The following is a 22,031-nucleotide window of genomic DNA, read 5'->3' on the forward strand; positions in this document are numbered from 1 at the left end:
ACCATAAAAAGAGAGCGCAGGCGCATTGGAGCCACGTGACCGCTCCCGGGAGCGCTGCATACCCGCCAGCCTGGGGGGAGGTTGGGGCGGAAGTGAGTTTCCGGCACTATGGCGGGGTCACTCCTGGGCCAGGACTCTGGAAGCACAGCTGCAGTCACTGTGATAAAGCGGGCGTTGGAACTAGAGTCAGAGTCCCGGTACCCGCAGGCTCTGGTGTGTTACCAGGAGGGGATTGATCTGCTCCTGCAGGTTCTGAAAGGTGAGCAGTGAGCCGCGGAGGGAGGATTAGAGGAAAAGGAGCTGCAATCTGCTGTGTCTGGGCGGGAGTGAAAGTTAAAACGCTTACTGTGCACAGCGAGAAAGCCTTAAAATACAGAACGTAGGGTAGTCGACAGGACAGGTGGACTGATTTCTTTTATATCTTTAGTAGATTGATGTCGTCAATAAAAGAGGGGTTACTATCCTAGAATTTTAAGAGACATAACCAAATGTAATAGATAAGCCTTGAAAGGACTTGGGTTTGAATGAACTGTAAAAGACATTTTGGGATCAAGTTGGAAAGGTTGAATATGGATTGGGTAGCATTAAAATTAACTTTGTTAGGCAGTATGGTATTTTTCGAAATCTGTTCTTAATTTTAGAGATAAAGCCTGAAGAAGTGTTTGGGGAAGAATTGTCATGATGTCTGAATCTGATTTTACTTTAAAAGAACGTTGAAGCAAATATGGCAGAATGCTAACAATTTTTAACTCTAGGTGGTGGGTAATAAGGGTGTTCATTACACCCTTTTCCTTACTTTTCTCATTAAACATTTTCATTAAAAAAAATTTTTTTTTCTTTTTTGGCCGTGACCCGCAGCATGTGGGATCTTAGTTCCCGGACCAGGGATCGAACCCGCGCTCCCTGTATTGGAAGCGCGGAGTCTTAACCACTGGACCGCCAGGGAAGTCCCTTCATTAAAAGTTTTAAAAAACGATTTTTTTTTAATGAGAAACGGGTATACTGAAATTCGGTGTGAGAAATGTATAGGATTGTGAGAGGAGACAGTTAAGACTTTCTGTTACATGGTTATTCAATGTTGAGAGGTACACAGATAACCCTTAACACCCAGTACAATCCCTGGCAGGTAGTAAACACCTAGTAATTATGTATTAAATTGACTTAAGACCAGCCCCTGCTCCCCAGCCCCTGGGGCTCTTAGTCTGGCCTCAGATCTCCCCTCTGTGCTTTTTAGCCTGAGTGTTTCCAATTTGTTTCAGAAGCTTTGAGATAGTAGAGGCTGCTTTTCAATACTCAGCACTTTTCTCAGAATGGTAAAACTCTACCTTGGGTAGGGACCATATGATGATGATGATGATGACGGTGATGATGGTGATGATAATGAGAGTAACATCATTTGTAAGTGCTGAGTGCCAGGCAGTGTGCAGAGCACGTTAAAAGCATGATCTCAATTCATTCTTACAATTGCCTTATGAAGTAGGAGGTGATGTTATCCTCATTTTACAGCATAAAAAATAAAGTTCGCTTTCCAGTTCTGCCACAATTGGTAGAGTCACAGTTGAAACCCAAGGCTTTAAAGACTGTACTATACTGACTCTCAGAAAGAGAGATGGTGTACATTGTCCGACTCTGAAGCAGCAGTATCACAGGAGTTCTGTCCCCTGATCCTGTGGGGCTTACAGAGACAGTGACATGATCTTGCCGGTTAAGATGTAAATGCAAATAACTCTAATGCAGGGAAGAAGTGCCAGGAGCCCTATGGACAAGTGCAATGCGGATTTAAACAGTTAACAGTCATTGGGGGATGGAAAGGTGGGTGGCTTTTGATAGGGGTTTTGGAGGGATGAGTAGAATTCCAGAAATTCAGCTGAAAGTGTTCCAATTCTGTCTGTGCTGTTTTACCAAATAAGTGGTTCAGTTCGCTTTGGCATAGGTCTGTAGAGAAAGAGTGAGAAGTAAAGATTAAGGGTAGACTGGGGCTTGGAGCACACTGCGGATGGCCTTGACTGCCGGGAGATTTTAACTCATTCCACTGACAAAGAGAAACCATTTAAAGTTTTTACAAAGGAGTGACGTAATTAAAGTTGCATTTCAGGGCTCGGCTCTCTTAGGAATACGCTTTCTCCCAAATATTTGCATGACCTACTCCCGCTCCTCTTCCAGGTCTTTACACAAATATCACCTTATTTGTGAGGCCATTCTCTGATCCCCAGTGTAAAATTACAACCGCCGTCGCGGGACTCCCTTATCCTTCTTCCTTGCTTTATTTTATTTAATAGCACTTACCACAATCTAACATACGTGTTTTACCAATTTATTTATTTATTTATTTAAAATCCATTCATCTGTCAGTGAACACTTAGATTGCTTCTACCTTTTGACTATTGTGAATTTCCCACTGCTTATTTATTTATTTATTTATTTGGCTGCGTTGGGTCTTCGTTACTGCGCGTGGGCTTTCTCTAGTTGCGACGAATGGGCTACTCTTTGTTACAGCGCGCGGGCTTCTCATTGTGGTGGCTTCTCTTGTTGTGGAGCACGGGCTCTAGGCGCGTGGGCTTCAGTAGTTGTGGCTCGCGGGCTCAGTAGTTGTGACTCGCGGGCTCTAGAGCGCAGGCTCGGTAGTTGTGCCGCATGGGCTTAGTTGCTCCGTGGCATGTGGGATCTTCCCGGGCCAGGTATTGAACCCATGTCCCCTGCATGGCAGGCGGATTCTTAACCACTGCGCCACCAGGGAAGTCCTACCAATTTATTTTTATTGTTGTCTTTCCTCTCATTTGAATGATAGGGGAGGACTGTGTTTGTTTTATTAACTGCTATGTCTCCAGTGCTTAGAACAATGCCTGGCACGTGGTAAGTTCTCAGTGAATATTTCTTGAATAAACGAGTGAATATGGCAAGAGCGTAGGAGAGACATTAACCTGAAGAGACTGAAGTCAAGCAGACCAATCAAGGAGCTCCTGCAGAAGTCAAGATGAGAGGTGATAAGGGCCTGAATGAACCAGGAGGGCGACACCAGTATTAGGAAAGGGAGGGGACAGTTTGGACATTGAATGACTGGCACTGGCACGCGATTAGCTGTTGGAATGGGAATTGAAGATGGCTGTATGATTTCAAGCCTGGAAAACCAAGGCATGTTTGAAGAATGGGTCTATAGTGTCAAACTCTGATCAAGGATGATGATTAAGAAAGGAGTACTATATTTGTAGAGGACAGGGAAAATAGAGTATATTTATAGGCAGGAGCAAAGTAACAGTAGAGCTTAAGAAAAGAGATGTTAGATAAAATGTTCTAAAGGAAGCTGAGGGGGAGGTGTATGGAAAAAATTATGTAGATGATAATCATATTGACAACATTTATTGAGTATTTCCTACATGCAAGTCTCTTTCATAATTAATCATCTCCACAACTCTCTAAGGTACTGTTACTCTCTCTGTGCTACAGATGAACATGCAGAGAGGTTGAATAACTGGCCAAGGTCACATAGCCAAAAGTGACAAAGCAAGTTTTGAACTAGAACAGCCTGACTCCAGATGCTTTACTGTTAACCACTTTTCATACTGCCTCTTTGTAAAGAGTCTGTAAAATGCTGAATCCTGACAAAAAGTTCAAAGTTTTTGAGTTTAGAGGAACATATATCAACGTACTGGAAGAGTATGAGTTCTCCCATCACCTTAGGACAAAAAAACAGGATTCCCCACAAGAGATTTATGGATGACATATGGGTATATTAGGATTTTCTTATGCTACTGTAGTATAGGCATGAGAAAGTAGGGGTCTAAATGATATTAATTTTGGCAGTAGAAAAACTTGAAAGGGAAAGATTTCAGTAATTATATGGATATCAACAAAGTGTTGGAAACAACTTAAATGCCCTGGGTAGGAGAGTGGTTGCATAAACCATGGTATAGCCAAACAATGGAGTACTATACTGCTGTAAAGAGGGTTGAGCAAGATCTTTGTGAAGTGATACGGAGTGATTCCCAGGATATATTGTTTAGTGAAAACTGCAAAGGACAAAAAGTAGCTATAGTATGGTAACCTGCATGTAAAAACAAAGATATAAGAAGATTTTCATGTGTCTACTCATTTGTTCAAAAGAAACACAGGAAGGATAAAACCAGAAACTAATGAAATTAATTACTTCATATGTGGTGGGTGGGAAAGAGGTGGAAAGAAGGGGGAAATGGGAGTGGGGTAGCAGGATGAGGAGGGAGTGAATAACTTCTCTAAGTTATTCAGTTGTTATACATAAGGGAGAACGAAAGAAATAGGTAACCTAAGCATCTTTGGAAAATAGTATTTTGGCTGTATTCTGTAAAGTTAAAGACAAAGTGAACAGTGTACAAACATTGTATTATTTTAATTGGTAAATTATTTTCTCACAACGGTATGGGTTAGGAATTCTGAAACTATTTTATGTCTATACTAGGCTTGAACAAGCCAGTAAATATATTGTGGATAATAAAAGGTACAGGTAAGGAAAGGAGGAAGGCTAGAATGAACCCTGTGGGATCAAAGTTATCAGCATGAATTCATGGTTTTTGATATAGATACAGATGGGCAGACATAGAAATAGAGTTGTATGTGTGTGTTAGTAAACCTCCACGTACTTTCTACCTGCATTGACGGAAAGGGTCTAGAGGTAGTGATAAGACTCCCTGAGTAGCAGTGAGCACAGTTAGCTCCCAGAATATGATTTCTTGATACCATTCTCCAATAAAAGGAACCAGGGCTCCTTGGAGAAATGGTTGATTCCAGGGCTGGGGCAGGGAAAATGAAACATTTTGCACCAAAAAGTAAGGAAGTGCTCAAAAAATGAGGGGTTATGTCAAAAGGACAAAGGAGCCAACATGATGGAACTCTTAAAGCCAACACTGATAAAATATGAGCAAGAAAATATTGATAGTATTGGATTACAACCCATAGAATAAAAGATATATCCATGAGTCCATATTGATATAAATCCATAGTTGAATAAGTAAGTAGATGGGAGAGAAGAGACAGCTCTTCCTTACAGTGGAATTCCAATTAATAAATTAAAGAGGAATGATGGAAATAGAAAATCACCATTTGGCAAACACTGCAGTAATAATTGTTGCAGGCAAAGACCATCAATGGATGCTAAAATTAGCAGATGAAGAGTGGAGAGAGACAGGATATCTTCCCACAAGGTAGCGATTCCATACAAAAGAGAAAATAGTGATTTTTCCAGTGGAGAAATCTGTGAACTCCACCTTAACCAAGTGATCAAAGTCAGTGTCACCAGGAATAAGACACATCAACATCGTGTACCCACTGAGAAGGGCGCAACAATTCTGTGATTTTCTTGCTAAAAAAATGCATAACCTCAGTCTGTCTAACCGTGAGAAAACACAACAGCCCAAAATGAGACATTCTACAAAATAACTGACCACATACTCTTCCTAAATGTCAAGGTCATAAAAGGCAGAGACACACTAAAGGAACTGTTACAGATCGTAGGAGGCTAAAGAGACATTACAACTACATGGTATGTGGGATCCTGGACCAGAAAACGAACTTTTCCACTAACTTTCTTTAGGTTTGTATATGAGCTAATAGTGTCGTGTCAATGTTAAGTTACTTACTCTGATAATTGTACCATGGTTGTGTGATATGTTAATACTAGGGGCATCTGGGTGAAGGGATTCTGTGCCATTTTTGTAGCTTTTCCATAAATATATAGTTAATTCAAAACAAAATGTTTTAAAACTCAGATTTTAAAAAGGAAATTATAATGGAAAATAAAAGCAATATTAAAAGGGAGGAAGGAGGGAGCCAGGAATTGATTTGGTGACTGATTGGGGGTGGGGCTTGGAGTAAGACTTTATTGATAACATATATTCAAAAAATACCTTCCATTTTTGGGGTGGCTGGGAAAATGATTCAGCATAAACCATAAAGGGGAAGTCTGGAATAGAAGCTGGTTTTGTGGAAGAAAGATAGATATTGTTTGGTATCTTTTTTTTTTTTAAAGGAATTCCTTTATTTTTATTTATTTATTTATTTAATTTTGGCTGTGTTGGGTCTTCGTTTCTGTGCGAGGGCTTTCTCTAGTTGCGGCAAGCGGGGGCCACTCTTCATCGTGGTGCACGGGCCTCTCACTGTCGTGGCCTCTCTTGTTGCGGAGCACAAGCTCCAGACGCGCAGGCTCAGTAGTTGTGGCTCACGGGCCTAGTTGCTCCACGGCATGTGGGATCTTCCCAGACCAGGGCTCGAACCCGCGTCCCCTGCATTGGCAGGCAGATTCTCAACCACTGCGCCACCAGGGAAGCCCTGCTATCTTTTGATTATGCTTAGATTTCAAACTTATGGGTAATTAGGACAAAATAGTGCTCAGACTCAGTGACATGTAATAAGCCACCTTTGTTTCCTCACCAGATTTGAAGTCTCAGCAGTGAGACACGGTGTCTGAGTCCCCACTCCTAAATAAAGCTGCTTCAAATGCTTAGTGAAAAAAATGAAGGCCCTACATGATCAAGCTAAATTTGGGCCTATTATTTGTGCATTTTAGGACCAAGACAGACCATGCCAAAGGACAGGAAATCGTGGAAAACTTGGGAAATGGGAAATACTGCTTGTACCAAATAGGAAGCCTGTTTTGAAAGTTGAAAGTGTATTTTTTAAATTTGTAGGCACCAAAGATGTAACAAGGAAGTCTAATCTCAGAAAAAGAATTTCTGACTACATGGATAGAGCAGAAAACATAAAGAAATACTTGGATCAAGAAAAAGAAGGTAAAGAGGCTGTTTTGGAGAGTGTGTGTACGTGCTATTGTGATAAAGCCCATTTCACCCAGTGTTTCTGGCTGTGCCCTTTGGAGCTTGCAGGTCTACTCTGCATTTCCATTCCTCTGTACACGAGCTGTTCCTAACCTTTTTCTTCCCTGGTTGGGGGAAGGTGGGGGTCAGATACCCTCCTGAGAATCTGAGGACAGCTCGACGTACTGCAGAACTTTGCATGCCATTTTAAGGAGTTCATAGATCCCTGTGAAGCTTATGTGTAGACTCCAGTTTAAATAATACTGCAGAGGAATACTGAATATAAATCCTGTATTTTATTTGTATTTCCCTTTATAAAATGACCAAAATATTAAAGTAGCTCAAGAAACTCCTGGGACTTCTTTGAGATTTTCGTTGTGAGTCAAAACATTTCAGGAGTTAGGTATTCCTAATGATTAGAGATGCAGGAGGTATGGTTCCCTATTTATAATTGGTTCTCTACTCATGAGGATCCAGTTTACAAACATACAATGGCAATGGCCACTGCCGCCTGAAGTGCACGGCTGCTGCTTTCTACAGTCAGTGGAACTGCTGCCCTCAGAAAACCCAGTGCCCCCGGCCCTCAGCCGCTCTTTACTCCAGCCCTCTCCCCACCTCTTCCTGGTGTTCTGTACTAGCGCACACCCTGACTACCCCCACTGAGGTCCTCTGTTGAGTGGGAATAAAATTGTTTCCTTCACCCCCAGTTGAAATCTACAATGCAATTTCCCTCTAAAACTTGGATGAAATATAGTACCATCAGCATTGTGGTTTGAATACTGTGGGTTAAATTAACCTGTGTGGCTAGCTTGGCTTGAAAACCGATGCACGGTTGGTAACATTCTATCTCTGGAAATATTAGGAACAGAATCCAAACTACTGGTTTTCCAACAAGGTTTAAAAGTGCAACCACCATATAAATTAGGAACTACCATTAAGGGTCATATTTTAAAAAAACCGTAAAGGTCTTCGATAACTTATTCAATAATGAGCCATTTTGAATAAAGAAAAACAATGGAACTACCCTGCTGACGCTGTGGCATTCTAGGCTTTGGCTTGGGTTATTAAGACGTACTATAAATTTCTGCTTAACACAGTCTCTACAAGTTCTAAGAAAGACTCCTAGACTCCATATTATATTGCATTTATATATTTAATACTTCAGCTATTCAGCTGCAAGACATAAAAAGACTTAAATCTGAAGAGAAGGACCAGATGGCCACTGAATCGTAGCTTGTGGTTCTTCTCATGGTGACAGGAATATTAGATATCTTTATACATATGGTTCCCTCTTGAATAAACTGCCTGGTCTATAGGATTTAGTTCAAGAACCGGTTCCAAGAAATCTCTGGACTTTCCCACTTGCCCGGCTTCCATGAAGGCAAAAAAGTCCCACATGGAATGCTTTGCCTTATTTACCTTTGTATGTGTAGCATCTTGCAATGTGCCTGGCATGGAGTAGGCATTTGAAAATGTTTGCTGAGTGCACGAGTTAAAAAAAAATTAACTTGTATCTGATGCTGATTTATTACTGCATGTAAATATAGTATGTATAAAAAGAAAGGAAGTAGTCCCTGGTTTTATTATTGAAGCTTGTGTTTTATAGCTGGAAAATATCACAAGCAAATTAAAATAGAAGAGAACGCAACAGGTTTCAGTTATGAGTCACTTTTTCAAGAATACCTGAATGAAACAGTTACGGAAGTTTGGATAGAAGATCCTTACATTAGACACACTCATCAGGTAGGTGAAATGTACTCCCATACGATGAAACACTATTGTTTTAAATGTACGAGTTAGTAATAACCCCTCCTAATGTCTTTCAGCTGTATAACTTCCTTCGATTTTGTGAGATGCTGGTTAAGGGACAATGTAAAGTAAAAACTATTCATCTCCTCACCTCTCTGGATGAAGTAGGTATCTGAAGGCATTTACTCTCTCTTAACGTAATGAACTTTACTCAGTTGCAGGGTATAGTTCGAGGCAAACCTGGACCTCATGCTTCAGCTAGAGCTGTTTTACTGGGAATGAACTTATTCTCTAACAACAGGCATAAAACACCTTGGGAAAAATGCTGTTGATTTCAGTATGTCATATCTTGTATTTGGCCACTTTGCTAAACTCTCTTGTTCAAGTAGTTTCTCAGTTTCTTGGATATTTTATGAGGCAATCACACTGTCTGCATTATTGACAATTTCTGTCCTCTTGATTTTGATTTAAATAGGAATGCTTCTAAAGAATTCATATTTCTAGGATTAATTTGAGAAGAAGGAAGCCCCATCTGAATAACGAAACAGCACCATTAAAATACATTGTATTTATTCTTTAAGTGAATATAGGTTTATTCACTTTTACTTCCTTTTACAGAAAAACTAAAGATATCTGGATTTATTAGTAAATGAGTCCTGTGCCATGCTGAGAAATTTACTATGAAAAAACATGCATCTCTAGAAATTATAAAAAATATTTACAGATTTGCCAAGCCACAGAATGCTAATGTAATAAAATACATTTTAGGAGATAGGACAGAGTTGTGTTATGTTCACATTAGAGAAAAAAACAATTATTTTGATAAAAACAGTTGCTCTTAAACTACTTCATCTTCTTCGGTTGCTTGTTTGCAATAATGGACAGTGAAACTAGTATAGAATCTTTCCATTTTAATTCACCTATGATACACATTGCATAGCTTAGGAATAATTTAAAATATTAATAACTGAGGCAAAAAATTATATTTTTCCTATTAACAGGGCAGTGGGAAAGAACAGCAAAGTAGTGGCCTGGAAGAAATAAGAGAGTCACTCAGGAATCATGGAGTGCAGTTGGAATTAGAATACTCTTCTTTGATACACGACCGGGAAATTAGGTTAGTGTATAGTAATATTTTAATTTTTATGCAGTTGAAAAATACTTATTTTTATTTCTCATAATAAGTTATATATAATTACATACAATATTCAATTTAAATACTAAAGATTTAAATAAAGCTCAATTTTCATATCTTTTCACTTTTGAAGAAAAAAAAAAATCTGGCTTATTTTGTCCTGTATGTGAGTTTCCTATTTCCTAATGGAATAAAATTTACATGTTCTGTGTCATGTGAGAAGAGGAAGTACTTTTCTGTCATTCAGCTATACACAGTGTTATGGCATTGGGATAATTTCCTTTTCTAGTGGTACTAATATTTATTTAATGTGGTTTTACTTCTCATGGTCTTTTAAATATTCTAGTAGGCATGACAGGACGTTGTGTCATGCCTGCCAGGGCTCCGCCTGCCTATGTCCCCCACCTCTAGGCAGGGGAACCCCTGAAACATCACCACAGTCTGCCTGAGTACACTTGGAAGCCACTTGTTAGCAGAACAGGGAAGCTTTATCAGCAAGGTGAAATTCAGGAGGAAAGTTTAATTGAATTGTTAAACTCTTTATCAGCTAATGGATGTTTTGTTTCACTGTAGACACAGCCCATAGGTAAACCCAGGTTTGGTTCAACCCTTGCCACTGGAAGAAGTGATTTTATTTGTTAGGGGGAAATTTAGCTGACACTTAATACATTATAGCTTTGGTCATTGTCTGACTTAAGTGTCTGGAATGTAATACTATATACTAATTTCAATAGGTTCAACAATGGATGGATGATTAAGATCGGAAGGGGACTTGATTATTTTAAGAAACCACAGGTAGGATATCGTCTTATGAGTGACTGTGTAGCACTCTTTTTATTTTAATAAAATGGCTTTGGTCCTTTTTGTTAAAAAAAATTCTTTTCTTCTCTTCTTAGAGTCGTTTTTCCCTTGGATATTGTGATTTTGATTTAAGACCATGTCACGAAACAACAGTGGACATTTTTCATAATAAGCACACAAAAAAAATATGATGGGTAGTAGCCTAATTTATATTATATATTTCTATTTTAAATGAATATTGGATTTTTTTTTTTTTTTTTACTCTGGACAGATCATTCCTATAACGTATGAATTTAACAATAAACTTTTACATTTCTACTAATTTATAGATTCATTGTTCAGTTGTGTGACCAATCCTAAGTATTTTTATAAATACATTACTCAGTAGAGTTATAGTGTTTCAAGTCATATGGTTAATTTAAACATTTTACCAGATTTTCTCTTATTTGCCTGTTGGAGAGTGAATCAACACGTAATGAGCACCTATTAAGAAGATGAATTGGATGCTTTAATCTTGCCCCTGGGAATGTAGAGTCCAGTAAGAAAAATCATGAATTAGAGTACTCTTAAGAGACAGATGGGCTTGTGGGTCTAACAACCAGAAAAAAATAACCACTGATAATTTTGTTACAATTAAGTGTCTTTAGCAGACATTTACCTATTTACATTTACCTATATATTTATTTATTTATTTATATATATATATATATATATATATATATATATATATATATATATTTTAATGTTTGGGCATAAGAATGGACAAATAAGTCACTGGGACAGAATAAGGAATCCAGAAACACACCTGAGAGAAAGTGGATGTGTGTATGGGCACATAATAGATAATAAAGGTCTTTCAAATTAGTGGGAAACAAGTAGACTAGCCAATAAAAGTTTGCAAGAGGTAACATTAGATCTCTACCTTATGCCACATAGAGAAATTATTCTAAATGGGTTAAAGAGCTAATGAAATGAAATATCCAAACACTTTTTTTTTTTTAACTCCACTGAATGTACTAAGCATAACACAAAACCCAGGAATTATCAAGGAAAGTAAGAGCAAATGATCATGTAAGTATTTAAAACTTGAATAAAGGGAACCATAAAAAAGTTGAAAACATATGAGATCAAATTTACAACATATAGGAAAAGGGTTAATAGTCCTAACATACAAGGAAGATTGCCACATTTTCAGTAGGTTTAACCTGACCAAGGATTTGGTCCTTTGAGCAATCTCTCTCTACTGGGTTGTTCCTGCGGTACATACATTCCCATCCAGATACACCCTGTTTCTTTGTTCTTCATGAACAAATTTCTTTGAGTTCTCTATACAGTTTTTTCCCCTTTCCTCACCACCTATTCACACTTCAATTCACTTCTATCTGGCTACCCAGTCACTCCACTGAAATTGCTCTTATCAAGGTCAGCAGTGACCTCCATACCACCATATCCAATGGACACTTTTTAACCCTCATGTTACTTGTTTCAGGAGTATTAGACCCAGCTGGCCACTCCCTTCTTTTTTTTTTTTTTTTTTTTGTAAATTTTTTTATCATTGTGTTCTGCATTCACAGCATTTTAAAATTTATTTATATTGTATTTTATTTATTTTTGGCTGCATTGGGTCTTCGTTGCTGCACACGGGCTTTCTCTAGTTATGGCGAGCGGGGGCTACTCTTTGTTGCGGCGAGCAGGCTTCTCATTGCGGTGGCTTCTCTTGTTGCGGAGCACGGGCTCTAGGCACATGGGCTTCAGTAGTTGTGGCTCGCGGGCTCTAGAGTGCAGGCTCAGTAGTTGTGGTGCACACACAGGCTTAGTTGCTCCGCGGCATGTGGGATCTTCCCGGACCAGGGCTCAAACCCATGTCCCCCTGCATTGGCAGGCGGATTCTTAACCACTGCACCACCAGGGAAGTCCCTGGCCACTCCCTTCTTGAATCTCAACTTCCATGTAACACACTTTGCTTCTCTCCTCCACCCTACCTTTTAAATATTGGAGTTCTCCTAAACTAGGTACTAGGTAGTAACCTTTTTTTTAGTAGGAACTTGTATGGGGAGGTCTTCCCCAATAAGAATTACACTTGTGGAAAAAAATAATTAATAGATAAATGAAAAAGAATTACACTTGTGGCCTGATAATTAGATGTTAATGTGGCTGCAGCTTTAGGAACTTGACCTAGTTGTGTGTACCTTCCGTGTTGGCTGGGGGAGGAAGCACTATCAGGTGTGAGGAGATGGACGGGGCAGGATCTGCCAGACCAGGACTCCCACCTTCTCCCCTTTTTCAAAGGTGTGTATTCTGTTCCAGGTATAGTACCTGGATGGGTCTGGTTTGCAGCAGGACATCAGCATCCCAGTGGAGAATGAGTCATTCCTCCTCATACAGGGATGCAAAGTAACTCACCCATCTTGGTGGGACATCCCTTTACAAATCCCATTGCAAACTCCCTTCCCAGGTGTGATGGGGCTTGGTGTTCTCAGCAGCATAGCATGTAGATCCACAGTGAGAGGGAAATGGCTGTCTCCTGCAATTTCCGTACCTTACTGTGGGTATCGTGTGTCTAAGCAAGGGTCTCCCATCTGGCCTGTGGGGCAGCAGGCTCTACTGGTTGATCACTCAAATGTCTTAAAGCCTGGGATAGTACTTCAGTCCATCTGGCCAAGGTGGTTTTACCTGTTAGTAATTCAATCTGCTGCTTTAATGTTTCATTCTTCCTTTCTACCAACTCTGCTGGTTGTGGCTTGTAGGAGAGACAGAACCTCCATCAGTGTCATGTTCCTTCACCCAATCTTATGTTGACTGAAAGAAAAAGGTACAACATAAGAGTTGTTAGTTTCAGTTTTATTCGGAAAACTGAGTGAGGACTATAGCCTGGGAAACAGCCTCTTGGTAGCCCAGAGGGGACTGCTCCCCAAAACACGGGGGAAGAAGCCACTGTATATGTGATTTTGGTCAGGGAAACCGTGCAGTCAAGTATACATCTCAGTAAAAGGTTAGTGGTCATGAGGAACAGATATATTAGTTAATGATGTTAGTGCTTTTTCTATGTATGAGAAGATGCAAGAATCTGGGTTCTCTAAAAATCTTCCTGAGATATATCTAACTATCTAAGGGGCCCGTTTTCCCAAAGCATATATGTTCTCATCCTGTTTTTCGTCCTGAATTCCTTTCAGGGTGCACCATCAGTCAGCGACTGCAGTGGCTAATGACTTGATCCTTGTAGAGCTGGATGGTGGGCAACATTCTTTGTTTTACACTTGCATATCATGACCTTTAAAATGTGACTGTCCAGTCACTGTCTATTGGACAAGGGTATCCATAAATGGTACTCAGCTTCTCTAATGCCCTTACGGTGGCAGCCTGCTTTGCATGGCAACAGGGGAAAGCTTGAGTTAAGCCAGACCCGGTGGGCTCCTGGTACAGGAACAGTGGGCAGAACATACATTCCAAGGACAGGGGAGGAGGTTAGGAGCCTCTGATTGCCTGGGTCCAGTTTGAAGGACAACTGGCGATCACATCCTCTTGATGGCCTCCTCCAAAAGGTGGGCTCCACCTCCCACCAAGATTTGTAAGTTGGAGGATTCCCCAAACATAGGGGACTTGGATGCTAAACACTTTAAACTTTAGATGAATTACAAAAGTCCACAATTATCCATTTTCATGATATACGATACTATTTATATGCTGTCAACTCCTATTAAGCCAAGACTTCTCCTTGGAATTCTAATCTCACATATTCAGCTGCCTATTTGGCATTTCACCTGGCATCTCAGAAACACACAAGCATTTCAAACATAACAGGCCCCAACTGAACTTTGGATACACACTCCCCCGCTGCTCCCGTGTACCCCCATCCATCCCATTGCTTAAGTAAGAAATCTAGGAGTCATTCTTGATTCCTCCCTCCCCTTCATCCTCATATGCAGACATACAGAAAGTTCTGCAGAATCTACCTGCAAAACATGCCTTTAATCCATGTGTTCCAGGAATGCTCATCAGATTTCCCTTTTGGAACCTGAAGCCCTTAACAGCCTTCACCTGATGTCATCCTCTCTCTCGAGAAACAAAGGGTATCAGAAAATCATGGCTGCTTTATTGCACCAAACACATCATATCAGGATTTTTATACCTTTCTTAGAAAATAATTTTCAGTTGTTGTGACAAATGTAATGCTTAAAAACGGGCCCATGAACAACCCCTTCAAAATTGTGTTTACTTGGTATTTAATATTGCAAAGAACCATGGGGCCTGCCCATTAAACCTGCCTCAAATGAAGAACAGCTAGCCTGGCACCTGTGTTTGTCCCAGGAGCAACTTGAAAAATCCCCTTCCCTTACTCTACTCTCATTTTGAGATAACCAGCTGCAGCAAAACCCTGTGTGTCCACTCCTGCTCCCCACAACCCCTCAAAAAAAAGGATGGGATCTGGATCCACTGAGATACATGAAAGGAGAAGATCTCCTAAGAGGACGGAAATTAATGTGATAGCCAAACACTGTGTTATGTTGTTTCACGTGAAGATGTCTGAAGGTCTCTGAGTCCTGAAACCCCTGTTGTGGGTTGAATTATGCAAACCGCAGCCCCCCCCAACCCCCCTAAGAAATTCACACGTTGAAATCCCAGCCCCTGGTACCATAGAATGTAACCATGTTTGGAAATAAGGTCTTCAAAGAAATAAGTTAAAATGATGTCTTTAGGGTGGCCCTAATCCAATATGACTGGTGTCCTTATAAGAAATGGACATCTGGACACAGATACGCACACAGAGGAAAGACTATGTGAGGGTACAGCAAGAAGGTGCCACCTGTAAGCCAAGGAGACAGCCCTCAGAAGAAATCAAACCTGGGAATTCCGTCGGTCCAGTGGTTAGGACTTGGCGCTTTCACTGTTGGGGCCCGGGTTCAATTCCTGGTCAGGGAGCTAGGATCCCACAAGCTGCCAGGTGTGGCCAAATTAAAAAATAATAATTTTTTTTAAAAAAGAAGAAACCAAACCTGCTGTCACCTTGATCTTGGACTGAATAAATGACTGTTGTTGTTTTAAGCCACCAAGTTTTAGAGTGGTTTGTTATGTAGCAATAGATAACCGGTAAATCCGGATTATTCTCCTCCCTGCTCCACTTCTCATTCCTCAGGGCTCAGCTTCAACGTCAGGTCCCTGATCGCTCTAGCTAGGGAGCCCGTATTGTCTAACTGCCTGGACTTTTCTTTCATACTTTTCTCATCTTGTAAGCATTTACTGATTTCTTTCCCTAGTTTTAAAAAAACTCAAGTCTTGACCTATTAATGGGTCATAAAGTCAATTTTTATAAGAAATAAAATTGAATATAAAATATCAGATAAGTAGTAAAGGATAAGCATCGTATTGTGAAACTTGTTAGGTATAGGCAATATATGTGTGTGCTGGTGCACAATATAAAATACATTTTTTACTCCAGTTTTTAAAAAGTTTGAAACCACTAAACTGTCAGTTCTTAAGCTCAGTGACCATGTCACTTTCACTCACCATGAACATCCAACAACTAGCAAAGTACCTGGCACAGAGTAGGCACTCAATAAACATGTAGGAACTACTGTAGAAATAAGAGGAGTATGTGAGTGAACTGTAGAGACAGGAAATGGTTGGCAGTGGTGGTACCCTTTGAAGAAGTTTGGCAATGAAGTGATGGAGATAAACAGAGAAAAGTCTTGAGCAGGAGTCTTCGGGAAAGGGGAGACATGAGCATGTCTATTCACTAAGGCTAAAGATCCAGTAAAAGTCGAGAGAGACTTAGGCAAGATAAAGGAGATAAATAACTGATAGTACAATACAAAGCACAGACAAACAGGCTGGAGAGGAAAAAGCCACAAGCCAATTCTCAAGCCAATTCTTCGAGATTGAATGAAATGAGAAAAGTTGAAGTAGAGAACACGGGGACACTGAAGGAGCTCATTTCTGAAAGCCACCACTCTCAAATTATAAATCAAGGTTTGTGACCAGATTAAGAGTAATGGAATTCTGAGCTTAGGGAGAGTGGGAACATTTACGAATAAGGCCTCTGAAGAATGAGGGGGAGTCAACAGGTGAGTCGAATCTGGCACCAACAGAACAAAGAAATACAAGTTGAAAACTATAGATTATGTGAATTTTTTTCTAGCATTGCCTGCCATCTGGGTATAGGAGTGGAAATCAATTGTTGGAAAAAAAAAAAAAAAGGGTGGCTATGATAGGTCAAGAGAAACAAATGAGAATGCTGGTAAGAAATGGAGTTGAAGCAAGAGACTTGAGGAAAAGTTATTGGCTTAGAAAAGTGCAATAAGCTGGGTTTAATGGGAGAGGATGGAAGGATAAGGAAACAACGAAAATGGGAGAATTTTAGAGTTTAAGGTTTCAGAGGTGGCAAGAAGCTGGGGTTATATTCCCTAGCGGTAAGAAAGAGAACTAACTCTGAGGTCAGAGTGTCCAATATGGTATACAACCCCAAGACGGTAACAGAGGAAGGAAGTGAAATACAAATGCAGCCAGGTATTAAAATCAATAAAGATAGAGAGAGAGTATCTTAGAGGTCAATGGGAAGTATGGACTAGGGTAGGTGATAGACAATTTCAAATAGGGAGAAGTTACTGAAGGAGACAAGGTCTTTCTTATTTTAAGAGACATACAATGTACTGTAAACATTTTAATTTTCTCATTGAAACTGTCAATGTTAAGAAATTTACTTGGAATCACATTATTCCCTTAATTTTTTCACAGAGCATATTCCATTTACTGTGTAGTTCGTCATCTTCTGGACATGTTCTACGTAATATACTTGTAAGCATAGTCGTTTCAACTGGGCAAAATTTACTACCAATAAAACCTGAATTTAACTTGTCACGTATTTCCAGCGGCAACCAATGGTCAGGTGCTTCAATATTACAGATTTCAATTCTTCCATTCTTTATGTCTATGAATACTTTAACTTCCAAGTGTGAATGTTCATATAACACACTGAAGGAAGTGTTTACACTGAACTTTGGAGTTTTGCCATATATCCACTCCCAGGTCTGTAGTTCTTTGGCTATGCTGTTTATTCCAGGAAACAGTGTCTCGTCCGTTGGGTTTATTAGGTGAATGTGATTATCGATTTGATGAGATGTAGCATACTCTGTGGCAATAGCATTTATCACTGCTTCACAGGTCAGAGTGGGATCTTTTTCCATAAGATTTTTTACTAAGGCAGGTGTGCTCGCGGTGGCGGTGCTCCTGATCCCTTGGTAAGGGCTCTTCAGCAAAGATGACAAGAAGGTCCCATCGGTACTGCATAGCAAAGTGCAGTGGTGATAAGCAGCAGCCTTGCCAATCTTGGAAGCTGTTCCTGAGATTTTAAACTGTCCATCAAGTAAAAGGTCGAACCTTTTGGTAGCCCGCACATCCAGCTGCGGCTGGACGGCCTTCAGAGTTTTAACAACTAATTTTAGATTTTCCATCCTATCGTACTTTTTTTTGGTTGTAAAAAAAGTCAAGTTGATGTTACCCATATCATGGTAGACTGTTCCTCCTCCACTTCTCCTCCGAGCTAGTTTTACACCTTCTTCTCTCATCAGATTCAGGTTACATTCCTGCCAAGGGTTCTGATGCCGACCAATTACAACAGAGGGAGAATTCCTCCAAAAGAAAAGAACCGGCTTGGCTTCTAGATTCATATGGTCATGGATCCAGTCTTCTACAGCCAGGTTTTGGTAAACATCATTGGAAACTGACTGTAAAATGAGCCCACTTTTAACTGTGTCTTTAAAACCAGCTGCTGGGACCTTGAGGTTACAAAGTAACTGGAAGCAATTCTTCACTGAAAATGGGATCAGCATGCTTTTAAAAATGGAAGGCAAACAAATTAATGATTGAGAAAAAGAAAATTAAATTCTATTTTGTAGCTATCAGTTCTTGGTTATTTAATCCAAACTTATTTAAGTATCCAGTCTGGTTGCTTTTCTTGCCTTTTAGCCTTATCATTAGTCTTTAGCAAAAACTGTACAACAGAGTACTCAAAGGAAATAAATGATACAAACCTCAAATTGTTTTAGTTGTAATGGAATAAGGGCACAGATTTTTCAAATAATAAAGCTGAAAATACATTATATTTCTCAAAGACAAACAAATTATTTTGAATTCACAGGTAATACACATTATTTGAGAAAAATGAGAAAATATAGACAAGCAAAAAGAACAAAATAAAAGAAACTATAACATGACCACCTGGAGATAATCCCAATTAACACTTTAGTGTGTACCCATTTTTTTATGTGCATGTGTAAAATACACACACACACTTTTCCCCACCAAAAGTGGAACCATACTCTTATTTCATTCAATGTTAAACCTATTTTTACATCAGTTTTAATGTCGTGTTACCTTCCACTGTCAGATACACCACCGTTTACTCAACCAATCTCTTAGTTTGTAAGTTTAGATTGTCTCTAGTTTTTCTATGTTATCAACAATGTATTCATGCACATCTGTCTGGAAAGCTTTAATTATGTCCTTGTAGTACTTTAAAAATAATTCCTATTTAACTTTCAGATACATATTTACTGGCAGCCTAACTGTTTTATCTAGATCAATATTAAATTAGGATGGACCCCCTGAAGTCAGGGGAGAGGTGGTCAGAGTAGCAAGGTTAAATAGAAAGGCTAGGAACAATTTTATTATGTTTTGACACTTTACACATTATTTGTGTTAGCAGTGCTGATGAAAAGGCTGAAAATACTAGCTATAATAATGAAGTATTTTGACTAGTTACGGTTGTAAAGAAACCATTCTATTCCGATTTCGTTTCTTAGAATGGTCATAATTTTCCTTTAGGTTAAAGACCTGGCAAGGACTGGGTTATTCAAGCCCAGAACTAGGCCACATTCTTTTGTAGTTACATCCTAGATGCACAATTCCTAGGGTAACAAGTCTTCATATTTTCATCACTCTTGATATATCTTGATAAATTATGCTACAGAAAAGCTGAACCAATTTACACTCTTTCTATCTAGAAAGGTCAGGAGAGGTGTAACAGAGGAAGGGATACTTGAACTGAGTCTCGAAATCTGATGGTTTTTACCACGTTGATGGGAGTAGCATGTTCCAGGCAAACGCAAAGACAGAGAGTCCTCCAACAGTAAGGCATGTCTTGGGGACTCCCTCCTCAAAGGGGTTCCACTACCAGTCTTCCAGCTCCACTGAAATCTTTGGCTGTGCTGTCCTAGGAAGCCTCTGCAGCCAGATGCCGTTTCTTTGGTTAAGCTCTTTGTTCTTGGTTCTGTTTGACCAAATTTGATATAGTCCCTCCTTCATTGAACAAATGTTTATGGAGTGCCTACTAGGCACAAGGTAGAATAAAGAAGGGGAGGAGACAGATTCATGTAATTCTAAAGCATTTGGCCTTTTTCTAAAAGCAGCTGGAGCTAGTGAGGTGTTTTAAGTAGGAAAGTGTTAAGTCAGCCATTATACAAAACTGCTTCTGCTGGCAGTGTTGAGCATGGATTAAAAACAGATAGGCTAGGGGCAGGGAGACAGCTTCACCGACCCATGCAATTGTCCCAGCTAGAGATAACGAGGGCCTGAACAAGGGTAGCAGACACTGAGAAGGGATGGACATGAGGACATTAAGGTCACAGACTGGTCCTTGCCTTCAAGGAACTCACTATCTAGTGGGAGACACTAAAAAGCAAGGAAGGTGATAATTAAAATAGGGTGTCATAAGTGCTATGACAGGGTAAGTACATTAGAAGGCCATTTAACCCTCTTATCATTGGAAGTGACATTGAAGTTGAGACATAGAAGGGGTAAGGAAAAGTATTCCAACAAAGTACAATAGCTTGGAGGAAAAGAAGACCCATTCAAAGAATTCGAAGAATTTAATTCAATTGGCTGGTATTTAAGAGTGCAGGAATGGGGAGCTGCAAGAGATAAGGAGGCAGAAGTAGAGATCAGATTACGAAGAGACTTCAAATCCACGTTGGGGACCTCCCTGGCGGTCCAGTGGTTAGGACTCTGTGCTTTCACTGCAGGGGGCACAGGTTTGATCCCTGGTCCGGGAACTAAGATCCCACAAGCCTCGGGCCAAAAAAAAAAAAAAAAAAAAAAAAAATCCATGTTAAATACTTGAACTTCACCCTGAGGGTGATGAGGAGGTGCTGAAGAGTTTTACAGATTTATACTTCAGAGACATCGCCTAGAGATTTAAGCAGGGAAAATCCTGATACTTGGTAATTGGTTCAGTGAGGGTGAGACAAAGAAGTCAAGGGTCATGTCCTTTATGGTATAATGATTACGAGGCAGCATTCAAATCCCAACTCTGTCTCTTCCCAGCTAAGGCAGATTAGTTGACTTTTCTGTGCCGCAGATCCCTTATCTGTAATATGTGGGTAACGATGGGTCTCATATCAGGATTAAATGAACTAATACATGTAAAGTGCTTATAAGAGTGCGTGGCACATAGAAAGTACACAGGATGTTAGCTCTTTTATTAATTTCATGCATACCCTGACTTCTGGCCTGGGAAATGGGTGGAAAGAGGTGACATTTCCTAGGACAGATTTCATAGGACGAGGGGATATGGGGTGAAGATAACTGGTCCATTTTGACTGCATTGAACTTAAGAGTCTTTGGCTACCAGCAGCCAATGGCACAGAGCTGAACAGATGTTAACTAAGGGCTCCAGAATTGATCCAATTAATGTATTAATAGTGCTAAAAATATCTGTATTCATCCAGGCATTGTGGATACGGTGTGAACGAAACAAAGCAAAGATATTAATTCAAGAGATTTTGCATCTACTACACGACAGGCGTTGTTCTTGGCACTTGGGATTCATCAGTGAACCAAATCAAGGAAGGTGATGAGGACCATATGAAAAAGGAAAGGGAACATAGGAAACGTGTATGTGAGAGGAACCGGGCTGCTATTTAATTTAATTTAATTTATTATTTATTTAGTCATTCATTCATTTATTTTGGCCACGAGGCATGCGGGATCTTTGTTCCCCTACCAGGAATCGAACCCATGCCCCCTGCAGTGGAAGCACCAAGCCTTAACCACTGAACCACCAGGGAAGTCCCCAGGCTGCAATTTCATATAGGGTTGTCAGGCTAGGCTTCATCAAAAAAGTGACCAGAAAAGCAGACTAAGTCCGAAAGAGAAAAACAAATATCGTATATTAACATATATATGTGGAATCTAGAAAAATGGTACAGATGACCGTATTTGCAAAGCAGAAATAGCAACAGAGATGTAGAGAACAAACGTATGGACACCAAGGGGGAAAGGGGGGGTGGGATAGATTGGGACTGACATATATACACTACTATGTATAAAACAGATAACTAATGAGAACCGACTGTATAGCACAGGGGACTCTACTCAGTGCTCTTTGGTGACCTAAATGGGAAGGAAATTCAAAAAAGAGGGGATATATGTATACATATAGCTGATTCACTTTTCTGTACAGCACAGACTAACACAACAGTGTAAAGCAACTATACTCCAATTAAAAAAAAAAGAAAGAAAAGCAGACTGAAAGTCGAGGGAGTTAGGCTGAGTGCCTACTATGTGCCAGA

At 39.9% G+C, this 22,031-nt stretch overlaps 1 protein-coding gene and 1 long non-coding RNA gene across 5 annotated transcripts in view; one reads left to right on the forward strand and one right to left on the reverse strand.

Annotated features, from left to right (window-relative positions):
• LOC309611586 overlaps positions 1-22,031 on the reverse strand; it is a 512,787-nt gene that overhangs the window by 89,903 nt on the left and 400,853 nt on the right. The window lies entirely within an intron of this gene.
• Positions 31-18,365, forward strand: MITD1 (microtubule interacting and trafficking domain containing 1). Of its 4 annotated transcripts, XM_082356185.1 has the most exons (8): positions 35-259; positions 6,657-6,758; positions 8,389-8,525; positions 8,609-8,695; positions 9,533-9,648; positions 10,401-10,461; positions 17,200-17,259; positions 18,033-18,365. In XM_082356185.1, exons 1-8 carry the CDS (start codon positions 109-111, stop codon positions 18,123-18,125), a joined length of 807 nt encoding a protein of 268 aa, XP_082212311.1. In that variant the 5' UTR covers positions 35-108; the 3' UTR covers positions 18,126-18,365. The 4 variants fall into 4 exon arrangements, with proteins under 4 accessions (XP_082212310.1, XP_082212311.1, XP_082212312.1 ...); XM_082356184.1 differs by lacking the exon at positions 18,033-18,365 and having other exon boundaries at positions 31-259; positions 17,200-17,712; XM_082356186.1 differs by lacking the exons at positions 17,200-17,259; positions 18,033-18,365 and adding an exon at positions 10,563-10,789 and having other exon boundaries at positions 38-259.

This window comes from Balaenoptera borealis (assembly GCF_965194805.1).
Source record: "Balaenoptera borealis genome assembly, chromosome: 15".
Lineage (NCBI taxonomy): Eukaryota > Metazoa > Chordata > Mammalia > Artiodactyla > Balaenopteridae > Balaenoptera > Balaenoptera borealis.